The sequence below is a fragment of the Camellia sinensis genome, chromosome 1 (genome assembly GCF_055761805.1).
Source record: "Camellia sinensis isolate YWXY chromosome 1, ASM5576180v1, whole genome shotgun sequence".
Lineage (NCBI taxonomy): Eukaryota > Viridiplantae > Streptophyta > Magnoliopsida > Ericales > Theaceae > Camellia > Camellia sinensis.
The window spans coordinates 235704545-235717076 of record NC_138961.1 but is presented as its reverse complement, the minus strand read 5'-3'; the positions used below and the strand labels follow the sequence as shown (position 1 = coordinate 235717076).

The following is a 12532-nucleotide window of genomic DNA, read 5'->3' as shown; positions in this document are numbered from 1 at the left end:
CAGGTTGACGTGGGTTAGCAGGTACTTCAGTGTTTGGGCGAGAAGGGGATTGATATATATTTAAAGGGAGTCATCTCATCCGTCTATGTAAATACACAGGTGAATCATGACTAGGGGTGTGCGCGGTGCGGTTCAGACGGTTTGTGAGTAAATTTACAAACCGAATGGCGGGTTGGCGGATTAGCGGATTGACAAATTGCGGTTTGGGCGATTTTTGGCGGATTGGCGGATTGAAGAATATTCTAACTATTATCATACATTTGCAAAATATATAACACTAATTCGTATAATATTTTTTAGACATATAACAAAAAGTAATTTTACATAATATGTTTCATATAAATAACCACTAATGTGTAATAAATTTCATATCTTAAATCTCTCTCACACTCATTTTTACATTGATATTTCATTGGAGGTTAAAAAATATATATGTATTAACTATAGCGGAGCGGTTCGGTTGGCGAATTATAAATTTTAAAGTTTAAACCACGGTTAGCGGTTAGAGCGGTGCAGATAGATACGGATCGGTGCGATTTTAGCGGATTGAGCGGTATTTTGCACAGCCCTAATCATGACCATTGAAATGTCTTAGTAGGACAATTGTGTCTAACATATTTTCAAAAATCTTCCTGCTTTATTATATAGATTTAAAATATTTAAAAAATTAAAATATTGATTTGAATTGAGCTTTGAAAAGAGTTTTGAATTATGTGTTTAGTTATGAGTTTTGAAAAATAATGATTATATTTTGAATTAAGTTTTAAGAAATAGTTGTAGAATTATAATTTGAAAGCTCAAAATAAACAATACATTCAAATCAATGGATGAAACTATAATTCAAAACTCTTATCAAACGAAACAAAATAGTTTCAAAAGATAATCCTTCCAGAGAACTCCCTTGGCCTAGGAGATATTCTCAAATGCGGCGCAAAAAAAATAAAATAAAATAAAATACAAAATGCAAACACGAAATTGGCCAAGGAGTGTAACTATTTTAGATGTTGCGTGACTTTGTAAATCATATGTGTTTGGTAGAGCTTTTGAAAATTAATTTTATCCTTATATTTGAATGTCATGTTTAGTTTGAATTTTTAAATTATGATTTTAAATCAATTTCAAATTACATTTTAAAAACATGTTTGGCGAAACAGATAATTTTTGAATTTTTGGTCTACTCGGCCGTCCGACCGGTTGACCGGAACAGTACAATTTTTTTTTTGCAATTTTCAATCGCCATTTGTTATTTGGAAAAAAGAAAATATATTTGTTTTTGATATTTTTCAAATATACAAATTATTTTTTTAGACCAAAATGACAAATTATTTTTTTGAATTGAATTTTAAAAAGAATTTGGTTATGAATTTTGAATAAAATTTTCAATAGAGTTTTGAGTTGTGTGTTTGGTTATAAGTTATAAGTTTTTGAATTAAATTTTGAAAACTTTTTTCAAAACTCATAACCAAACAGCTTTTCTCATTTCATATGTCATATCAAAAATTCAAAACTCAATTCAAAACTCTTTTCAAAGCTCATAATCAAACAAATTTTCTTTTTTCAAATCATAATTCCAAAATTCACAAACTCAAAATACAACTCTATTTTCAAATAATAATTCTAAAACTTCCCCAAACACCTTTGTTTGGTAAAACTCTGAAATCGTAGTTTCACCCTTTACTTTGAGTGTCGTGTTTGGTTAGTGCTTCTAAAACTTAATTTCATACCCACTTTTCAAAACACGTCTATCCAGTCATCCCCCGGACATTTGAGTGGTTGACCAAAAGAGTGTTCGTTGTTGTTGTTGTTGTTTTTTTTTTTTTTTTTTTTTTTTTGCACATGTTATTTTTATATTTTCAATAAAAAATATTTTCAATTTTTTTTTTTAAAATTTTTTATGAATTTTGAATAGAATTTTGAGTTGTATGTTTAGTTATGAGTTGTAAATTTTTCAATCAAATATCATGTCACATCATTCATTTCAAACTCAATTCAAAATTATTTTCAAAACTTATAACCAAACAAATTTTCCACACTTAAAATCATAATTACAAAACTCACAAATTCAAAATACAGTTTTATTCTCAAATCATAATTCTAAAACTCTAACAAAAAGTGCCTTAAATTTTTTCCAGTGATTCTAAACCTTGTACTTTCATTTTATTTTATATTTTGAACGCATTAAACCTTGTCCTTTGAGAATTTATTTATAGCTAGAAATTATTCAAGAAATTCTAAAGTTGAGACAGGTATACTATTTTAATGTGAGGCTAAAAAGTCTCATTTGGGATAAGTTTTTTAATTTTTTTGACTTTTTTGAGAGAAAAAATGTAATGATTATGAGTTAAATGTGACATTTTGTCTTATTAGGCTAAAAAATCTATTTTTTATCTTGGCTAAAATAGTCCAAAACCCAACCCAAGTTGCCAAACGAAGGCCATATAACATTTATTGTTTACCATTTTCTGTACACTTGATCTGCCTCATCAACCTAGCCATGCTATTTCAGATTCTTAATATCATACATTTGGCCTGTTTGGCAAAGCTTATTTTTAACTTAAATCCACTTATAGCTTAAAATAAGTAATTTTGGAGTGTTTGGTGTAGCTTAATGGATGTAGATTATAACTTTTTATAAGTGGAAAATGAGTTTTTTGGTTGAGTGGGAGAAGGGGTGTTTAATTTTCAGCTTAACCGGCAAACTGCGTGTGAAAGACTTAAATGTCCTTCATACTTTGAAGTAATTACAAGTGAACCAGGTATATAAATAAAATACACTCACGAAAGGACTCTGGCAATTTTCGGTGGACAGAAGCGATTTCCGACGACAGATGGAGCGACGATATGGGGTCAACACAGCACAACATCCATATCTACTCCGTTGCGACCTCTCTCTCTCTCTCTCTCTCTCGCGATTTAGTAGAAACCATAGCTCCGTCGTGATCTCGATATGCCCCGTCGCGATCTCTTTTCTCTCTCTTTCTCTCGCACGAACCAGAGGAGACCCTAGCGCCGCCGCGATCGCGATCTCTTCTCTCTCTCTCTCGCACGAACCAAAGGCGATGAAACCTTAGCTCCTCGATCTGAAACACTAACCATTGTCTCTGGTCCGTCGTTTCGCCGTCGTCGTTTTGCCACCGGTGATGTACAAACGAAGAGGAGAAGGAAAGTAAAATAATTTTAAAATTAAAAAATAATTTTAGTATTAAATAATTAAAATAATTGTAGAAAAAAATAAATATTAATAAAAAATAATTGATAGAATTAAATAATTTTAGTATTAAAAAATATATATTAATAAACTAAAATATTAATAAATATTAATGTATTAATAAATTAATAAATTAAATTAATGTATTAATATATTAAATATTAATAAATTAGTATTAATATATTAATTAATATTAATTTATACTAATTAATAACAATTGTTGATTATTAATATTAATTGATACTAAAAATGAAAGTGATAATAATAATAATAATAATAATAATAATAATAATAATAATAATAATTAATCCATTAATTGACACTAATAATAATAATTTTACTAACTTTACTAATAATAATAATAATAATTGATGGACAATTGATACTAATTTTAATAATTGATGAGCAATTGATAATTTTTATACTAAAATCACAATTAATAATAATAATAATAAAAAGAAATACAGATATAAATAATAAAAATAAATATATGAAAATAATATGTAATGAAATCAAAACATTAATATAAATTAAAACATGAATATTAATTTTAATGAATTAATAAATCTAAAAAAAATAACAAAGAAAGAAGAGAAGAAAAAAAAATTTAAAAAAAAGAAAAGAAAATAAGGTGAAAAAGAAAAGAAAATAAAATAAAATGAAAAAGCAAAAAATATATATATATATATTATAAATGAAATCACAAATTTTATATCTTATAAAGGCAAAAATGACAATTATACAGCAAAAAACTATTTTACAGCTTATTTACCAAACACTATTCCGTTGCTTAAATCTATAATCTCACAGCTGCACCAAACAGATTACCAGCTTATGTTCACAGTTATAAGTTATAATCTGTTACAGCTTTACCAAACGGGACCATTAGATGACTGGCAGTGGTTTTCTTTATTAAAACCCTAGAACAAGCTCACCCTCCAGATGCATCGGCCAGCAATGTATACGCACGATGAGACACAACACAAGTGAGAGAAAGTAAAACCATCTAGTCGACGAGCAAAAGGGCCTTCTAGCAGCTATCACCTTGAGCAAAATCAGTGATCAACTTTGCAATAGCATTGGGCTTCTCAACGTGAGGAAGATGACCACAATCTGGTATTTGGCGCATAATTGAATTTGGCAGTTCGCAGTGCAGTCTCTGCATTATGTTCAACAACAAAATGAAAAAGAATAGTTAGAAAAATCTAACTCCAGTCTTTGTTGGTTGCGTTATAGCTTTGTGTTCTGTGATGAAAAACAATTTTAAGCAATGTTTTAGTCAAGAAGTTGTCATATGCTTTTTACAATTGGGCTGTTTTAATCTTATTGAAAGTGAGGTCAATGTAATTATACTAAACTTATTAAGCTTATTGTGTTTTTTCAAAACCTGAGAAGTGGACAGTGTAATTTACCCTAAATATTAAAGAATAGGGCACTTTGTTGTTTGCTCATCCTCTTTTAGTTCCTTGGTAACTAATATAATTTTTTTTTAACACCGTTCAAAAACAACATCTGCTGTTTTGTTGTGTGTGTTATTAAATTATAAAATTTTTATCTAAATGTCAAACATTCAAAAACTAACCATCACAAGCTTACTGCAGACAATGTTATCGCACTCGCCCCCAATGATAAGTGCTTTGTGCTTCACCTGTAGGATAACAAAAGGATTATTTAATAGATTATCATTAAACAACATATATGAACTCCACAGTTCTTCCAACATACGTAAAGTAGTTTACCTACCAGATGTAGAAATTGACAGAAATAATTAAAAAAAATGTCTAAAACTGTTTTGTAGAATTAGATGTCTAAGAATGCTCTGCAGAATTTTAAGTTCACATACACTGACATGTGAATTTTCTATAGAATTTGTAGAATCTAGAGAGCATTTAATATCATTTTTGTATTCTATTTTCAGTTCTCAATTTTTTTATTTAAAAAAAATGGAAATTGACATGAAAAAATTATTGGCAAACTATTTGAAAAAAAATAAATAAATAAAATTTTCTTATTATACCCTTATTTTAGGAACACTTCTATGTTGTGTATGAATTTTTGAAAATTATTTTTGCTTTCAAATACACATAAAACAAAAATATTGAAAATGAAACCTATACATACATTTTTAAAATGTAACCACTGACAAAAATTCGTGGAGTCATTGTCGTCTCTAACAGCTATTTAGAGGACCCAAGTAAGATGCAATTTCAGATATTCTCTTCATATCAATATAGCAAGATAATATGATATTAGATTTCAAGCACACATGAACAAATATAGCAAGTTAAAGATTTTTTTTGAACATTTTCTGGCATGAGGGTTGTTTGTACCCTACCTCTCCTCAATTAGTGAGGACCACCACTGGGTAATGTCCTGTCAGTGTCACAAGTGACCTAAACCACATGGTTGGGCTTCTCTCAGATTGAGAGAACATGAGGGCCCATGAGGCCAGCACTAGCCCCATTTTGATAATTTGAACCGTTTATTTTATATGGCTCTTCGTTGTCTATCATCCATGAAAAAAATAAGATTGATTTTATCATTTTTTGTCTCTAAAAAAATGGACGACAAGTACCAAACCAAACCAAACCAAACCAAACAGAACCGAGCCTTAAGTCCCATCAAATAGGGTTGGCTACATGAATCCTTCTTCGCCACGCGGCCCTATCAACGGCCATTTCGTTAGTCAAATTAAGTAGATCCATATCTCTATTTAGAACGCTAGCTAACATTAATCTAGGCCTACCCCATCCCCTAACACTTCCATCTACTGTTACAGTATCGCATCTCTTCACTACTGCCTCTGTTGGTCTCCGTTGAATATTACCAAACCATTTTAATTGATTTTCTCTCAACTTATCTTCTACCAGTGTTATGCCTACCCATTCTCAAATACAATCATTCCTAATTCTGTCTTGTCTAGTCTTGTCACACATCCACCTTAGTATCCTCATCTCAGCCACACTCATCTTATCTACATGTTGTTTCTTGGTTGCCCAACACTCCATCCCATACAACATCGTTAGTCTAATAGCCGTTCTATAAAACTTACCTTTTAGTCTAGTGGGTATTCGTTTATCGCACAGTACCCCAGACGCACTTCTCTACTTACACCATCCTGCCTTAATCCTATGGGTCACATCTGCATCAATCTCCCCCGCTGTTGTGATAATTGACCCTAAATAACGAAAATGGTCACTCTTGGGCAGCTCTTGATAAAAAAAAAAAAAAATTAAATGGACAACAAGTATGATTTTAAAAATAGACCATCTATTTTTTTGAAGACAAACACTATAAATTGAAATGGTTACGATTATCGGATCGACCTAATTTTTTTCATAGATAATATAAACAGAGAGTCCTACAAAATGAATGATTCAGATCATTGAAACGGGACTCATAGTGGACCCTACTAGTCCCTCAAGTTCTCTCAAGTTTAAATTTGAACTTGAAAGAACCCGTAAAGAAAGAAGTAGAAGTATAGAACAATGGTACATTCTTTTTCTTTTTTTGATGAGTAATGCTAGAGATACCAAATAAACGACCAAATATTTCACATAGGTGTAAGATCCAAAAAAGTGTGGGGTCTACACGTGAGACATTTGGTCATTTATTTAGTAGAAAATTTAGGACTTATAACATTTTTCTTTTTTGATTAGTATTGAAGAAAGATAAACAAGGTATGACAGGTCATAATGAGCCCCCAAGCTTAAGCATTTTGGATAAGATTGCACCATGCAATCATCATAATCATGCCTGTTTATGCTTACAAATTAAAAGAAGTTTGCAGAATTTATCTAAAAGACACTTAAAATTGCTCAAATACCTGTTTTATTTGGGCAACAACGTTATAACCCCCACTAAGAATATAGTTAACAGTAGCATCCTCCCACCAAGGTAACAAACAGTGTAAGCGGCCCACCTATTTAGTAAGATGAGAAAAACAATGTTGTTAACCCTGGACATTATAAATCGGGGCCAGAACTTCCATACATACCCCATTAAAATTCAACAATGACACGTGGTTTCCACTTCTCACGAGTGTCCACTATTAATCAGTACATAAATAAATAATATACTTACATTGGTCCAATCCAAGCTCGTAGTAAACGGGATATAGCCAAAGACCAAAAACTTTGCATACAGTCGTAGTGGTACACTCTTCAACAATGAGACCTGCTCTGAGATAAGAATTAGAATCCCAATGGAAGATTTCCATTTCATATTTGACATAAAAAAAATGTTGCATCAACGTAAAGCCTATGAATTCCTAAAGAAAAAATGTATCATCTCCTTTAATCAAACTAATCTCACAATCAGCCACTACGTGAATATTAATTTGTTATAATGGCATAAACAGTTCCAGCTACAGCATTTTGTATTTTTAGACATAAAACTCAGGATTAAGTAAAGTTACATTTAAGATTTCATGAAAAAGGGAAAATAAATGAGTGCACCTAATGACCAAACAGCAGTGAACACTGTTCCCTCATTTTTATTACCAGTTTTATTAGTTTATATTCCATACAACCTTTTGATTATAAAGTTTCTATTAAGATTTCTAAATCCAAAATTAGAGTCGATCAACTGCTATTTTGATTTTTGCCAACTAAAATTGAGAACCAACAAATTCATGCAAGTAAGCACAAACTAACTCACAAGCAAACACACATTTATGGCCAATGGCCATAATCACAACATGTTAGGACAACCAAAACCATCAGGACTAAACGCCAAAGTTGAAATACAATAACAAACTCACCACTGCATAGGCCATTATTGTAGGTAACTTTGTCAGTAGTCCTGTGCCTTCTGCATAGACACTTGCATTTATCAAAACTAGTTTTTCAACCTGTGAAGAATAGAGAACGTATCCCATGAGCACTAACATCAGTGACTAAGTGGTCAGATCATAGCATAAGAGCAGAAGCAAGAGCATCAAAAAAGTTATTATTAGATTACTAAACAGCCATCATTAGATCACTACCTTATAAAGATCCAGTCCATAAAGAAAAATTAAGTTTCTTTCTCTACCAACTCTGAAGTCCCAGTTCAAAAAAAAAAAAAAAAAAAAAAAAAAAAAAAAAAAATTGACTCAATCAGGAAGTAGTAGCACTAATATTTTCACACCGAACATATCTTGGAACATTATTTGATCACCGAGGCTTTGTATTTTGCCAAAAACTGTAGAATTTTGCTATTTCATTGTTCCATACAACAGTCTTGACAGTTGGCATAGCCAAAAGAGCTCAACAACACATTATATTATGCATTTACGGTTAAAATTTCAAAAACTTCTGAACTTGAAGATACTAACTACGACTAACCAGTCAATGAATGTAGAGTGCATGAACCATGGTATAAGCTCAATTGATTAGAAATACTCACAGCTTCAGGATAATTGACAGCAAAATCAATTGCAACAGCACCACCAAGGCTTGGTCCAACCAAGATCATTGGCCTTTTAATGTGGGTCTTCCAAAGCTATGATGTAAATGAGAGAAAGTCAATTAATTGTTCGACGAAAGAATATTAAATACCATCACAGATGGAAAAATTATATGATCGAAAACTAACCACATCTAATAATATAATGTATAGATTTATGGGGATGCATAGAATGAATAATAAAGCATTGCCAATGTGGAGCTTAATAAAGTGGTAATACTCACACTTCCAAGAGACAAGGAAAAGAAAACTTCATAAAAATACCTGATAGAGATGATATCGTTTTGTTGCGGCATTACATGGTGGAAGTGGTTCTGATAGAGTCAGAATAAGAAAGAATAGAATGACAAAAAATTAGTAATAGAAAAGATAAAACAAGTGGGTAAGTACATTAAAGCCGAAAGAGGAGTTGGGAGTAGGGGAATTAACCTAAATCGGAGAAGCCCCACCCGAGAACATCAACAGCCCAAACCTCCAAGCCCGCCTCCTCCAGCAAGGGATATGTGCATCTCCATTCTAAACAAGAGCTACGAATTCAACAGAATGGCAAAGTCTCAGTGGGGAACAATATTGGTAATTTTTGTAGGAGTAATGCTACAATGACTATGTTTATATATCACATTAGGTTTACCATCTCAATTTTCATAATTGTATTGGTTGAATGGGTCCCACCACACATGTTTGTTACCAATACAATGATGACACGTCATATGGTAAACTAAATGTGGTATATAAACATGATCTTTGTAGCATTACTCTTTTTGTAGTATAACTTGTGCATGCTACAAACCTGTCAAAACAGTGGAGAAGAACCACAGGGTTGGACTCACATTGTCTTATTGGCTTCACACAACTACTCATAATACAACTTTCAGAAAATTCAATCTGCAACATCCAAAGCAGTGAAACACAAATCAGTCGATTGCAACTTTCCCCTTGAATAAAAATAACTTTAGAGCTGTTTACTGTTCTTGTTCAATCTGGACTCACTGACTTCAACCACTTAACCTCAATGAATATGTGAAATCCTTCAAACAATATTCTTAGAAAAAATGCTAAAACAAATGCCAAAAATCATCAGATTATATTATTCGTTTAGATAATTTACTTAGTGAGACTTAGCAAATGACAACTTGATTGAATTACCAAAACAACAACAATAACAAAAGTGCTGTTTGATAAATACAAATTTGGACTACAGAAACTATGGTGAATTAGTAAGAAACTTAAATCTGAAATTTTGGTTGTAAAGTTTTGAGCTTAGTTTCAAATTTAAGATCTCATTTAACAAAGTGAAAAAAATGTCAGGTCAGTCTAGATTGAAATTTAACTTCAGAATTTAGTAAAAAGTAATTCTCACTTAAAATCCATGCCCTTTATTAGTGAGATGTAATATTTAATGTTACTTACTTTATTACAGTTTCAATATTTGACTGGGTTATCAAAGACAATCTTAATATCAAAAAATATAACCTTGATATATATTAAGTAGATAAACTTATTAAAAAGAAAAATGTATACTGTTTGTAGGCAAAAATAAAAACAATTTATTTTTAAAACCAAATGATCACCATAAAAATGCAACAACTGTAAAATTAAACATAACCTCTACTAGGTAAAGAAAACAGAACACAAGCAACAACAAGGCAGGAAATACCAAAGACATCTAAGAGCATCTCCAATCCTTCATCAAATTTTTCATGAAATTCAAATTTGAAGAAAAATAGCTAAAAGTGTGTTCCAATCATTTCATCAAATCTATATCAAATTAAGGATGAATCAAATCTTTCACCTAATTTCCAACCGTTATATTTTTACTCAAATTTGATGAAATTTAAAGAGGGATGGCTCAAACAAATTTTTAGGATAAGTATGGAATTTTTCAAAAATATTTGATGAAAAAAAAAAAAAACAAATAGAGAGGAGGAGGATTGAAGTGTTCCATATCAATTCAAGCTTTTAACCATATTTTCACTCAAATTTGATGGGGAAAAAAAAAAAAAAAAGGAACGAGGAAGTAATGATTGGAGAAGCTCTAATTCTTCATCTTTTCTTTCATCAAATATAAATTTGATGAAAAAGTACTCAAAAATCATCTCCAATCCTTAGTCAAATCAAGTAAGAGTCAATTTTTTCATCAAATTGAAAAATCATCAAAACCTTGATCAAATTTGATGAAAATTTAGAAAGATGAAGCATTAGAGATGACTTTTTTTAATCAAAATTGATGAAAAGTAAAATTTGGAATATACGGTGGCCATTTTTTAAAAGATTTTGATGAAAGGATTGCAATAGTAGTTGATATCAAATCAAGTATTTACTCAAATTTAAAATCAAAGTAAATGAAAAAATTGGTAAAGGATTGAAGATGCTCTAAGTAATACAAATTTACCTCGTTCTCGTTGCAAAGTAGTGGAATTTAACCCGAATTTGATGAAACTGACATTTCAAAATGAAATTTGACTTGTTTGGCATGCGTGGAATTCAAAAAAGAATATAATTTGGTGGGATGAATTTCAATTATTAGGACCCATTACCCTGAATTTTTAACAAAATCTTATATAATCCTATTGCCCATACTGCCCTCCTTACTTCCTAATTAAAAGCATCAACATCTAAATAATAAAAATAAAATAAAAGGGTGAAATTCCTTAAACATGCATTCATTTTCTTCCACAAACACAATAATAGAAATTCATTTGTACTTTTAATCCCCATTACGATTACCTAAAGACAATGACAAAAACACACACACACAAAAAAAAAAAAAAAACAGACCTGTACGGGAAGCCTTTGGATCCTCTGAGCTAGGGTTCGAGCAAATGGGTCTTTGATTTTGTGCACTTCTTTCGGCAGAAACGACGGAAACCCAGCTCCGCCGCCGCCGCTTGCGGTTGCAGAAATCAAACTTCTTGTACCGCTTTCCAGATTTGCCCCTCCGATCAACGGAAATCCCAATGTCAAAGACACCATGGTCGGTGACGTGATGTGTCAAAATCAAAAAAAAGCGTTTGGATCCCAAGAGGTCCTCCTGCCAAGACTACCTCAAATGTGCGAATTGTGTGTACTCGTACACCGGTACAGTGACATGCATGTCCATATATCTAACAGGCTTCTTTTTTTTCTTTTTTTTTCTTTTTAGTAATTATTTGGAATGTGTTATATTATAAATGTGTTTTTTGATTTTTTTTTTTTGTTAAAAAAAGTAGAGAAAAAATATTATAATTTTAGATGATATTTTGACTTTTTACGAAAAAATGTATAATCTATACTATATATTAAGCAAAATGATATTTTTAACCCCAAGTCTTGTGCGAGCTCCATTCTCTCAATTTAAATTTTTTGATTTTTTGATTTAAAAAAATAAAAAAACCTTAGCATTTATTAACTTCTCCCAACCCTCAAGTCTTACCCTCATAATAACACTTTAATATATTAAGAATAAGTATAAAAAAAATTCTTTGAAATCCAACACATATGAATTCCTTAAAAAGTCTCCACACATATAATTATTATTCCTCATAATAACACTTTAATGCATTAAGAACAAGCATAAAAAAAATTTGAAAAATCCTACACATATGATTATTATCAAAATATTAAACTGTAATATAATATAATTTAAAAAATACATTTAATTCCTTAAAAAGTCTAACACATATGATTATTATCAAAATAATAAACTTTAATATAATATAAAAAATATATATATTTAAAAATCACAATTCACATATATAGATAATTGTAAACACAATCTATGCATAGCACGGGCGATATATTAGTAAAATATTATAATAAAATCAAAATTACCACTTTATCCTTTTGACTTTTTGAACCTTTTTTAGTTGAATTCAAAACTGGCTTCTCCTACAATTA

General features: G+C 30.7%; 1 protein-coding gene across 2 annotated transcripts; it reads right to left on the bottom strand.

Annotated features, from left to right (window-relative positions):
- Positions 1-3894: 3894 nt before the first annotated feature.
- Positions 3895-11794, bottom strand: LOC114260226 (alpha/beta hydrolase domain-containing protein VTE7). Of its 2 annotated transcripts, none has more exons than XM_028200298.2 (10): positions 11435-11794; positions 9447-9541; positions 9086-9183; positions 8921-8970; positions 8597-8692; positions 7971-8060; positions 7292-7384; positions 7035-7130; positions 4791-4856; positions 3895-4367 (listed from the first exon to the last, which is right to left on the bottom strand). In XM_028200298.2, exons 1-10 carry the CDS (start codon positions 11627-11629, stop codon positions 4239-4241), a joined length of 1008 nt encoding a protein of 335 aa, XP_028056099.1. In that variant the 5' UTR covers positions 11630-11794; the 3' UTR covers positions 3895-4238. The 2 variants fall into 2 exon arrangements, with proteins under 2 accessions (XP_028056099.1, XP_028056100.1); XM_028200299.2 differs by having other exon boundaries at positions 4805-4856; positions 11435-11761.
- Positions 11795-12532: the final 738 nt, after the last annotated feature.

What these genes read in the sequence shown, in the direction of transcription:
- LOC114260226 (XM_028200298.2), bottom strand. Translation starts at nt 11,629, where the DNA reads ATGGTGTCTTTGACATTGGGATTTCCGTTGATCGGAGGGGCAAATCTG. An exon ending in CTGTCAATTATCCTGAAGCT is followed by an intron (nt 8,061 to 8,596) that starts GTGAGTATTTCT and finishes TATTCTTCACAG; the next exon opens with GTTGAAAAACTAGTTTTGAT. An exon ending in TTGTTGCCCAAATAAAACAG is followed by an intron (nt 4,857 to 7,034) that starts GTATTTGAGCAA and finishes GTTATCCTACAG; the next exon opens with GTGAAGCACAAAGCACTTAT.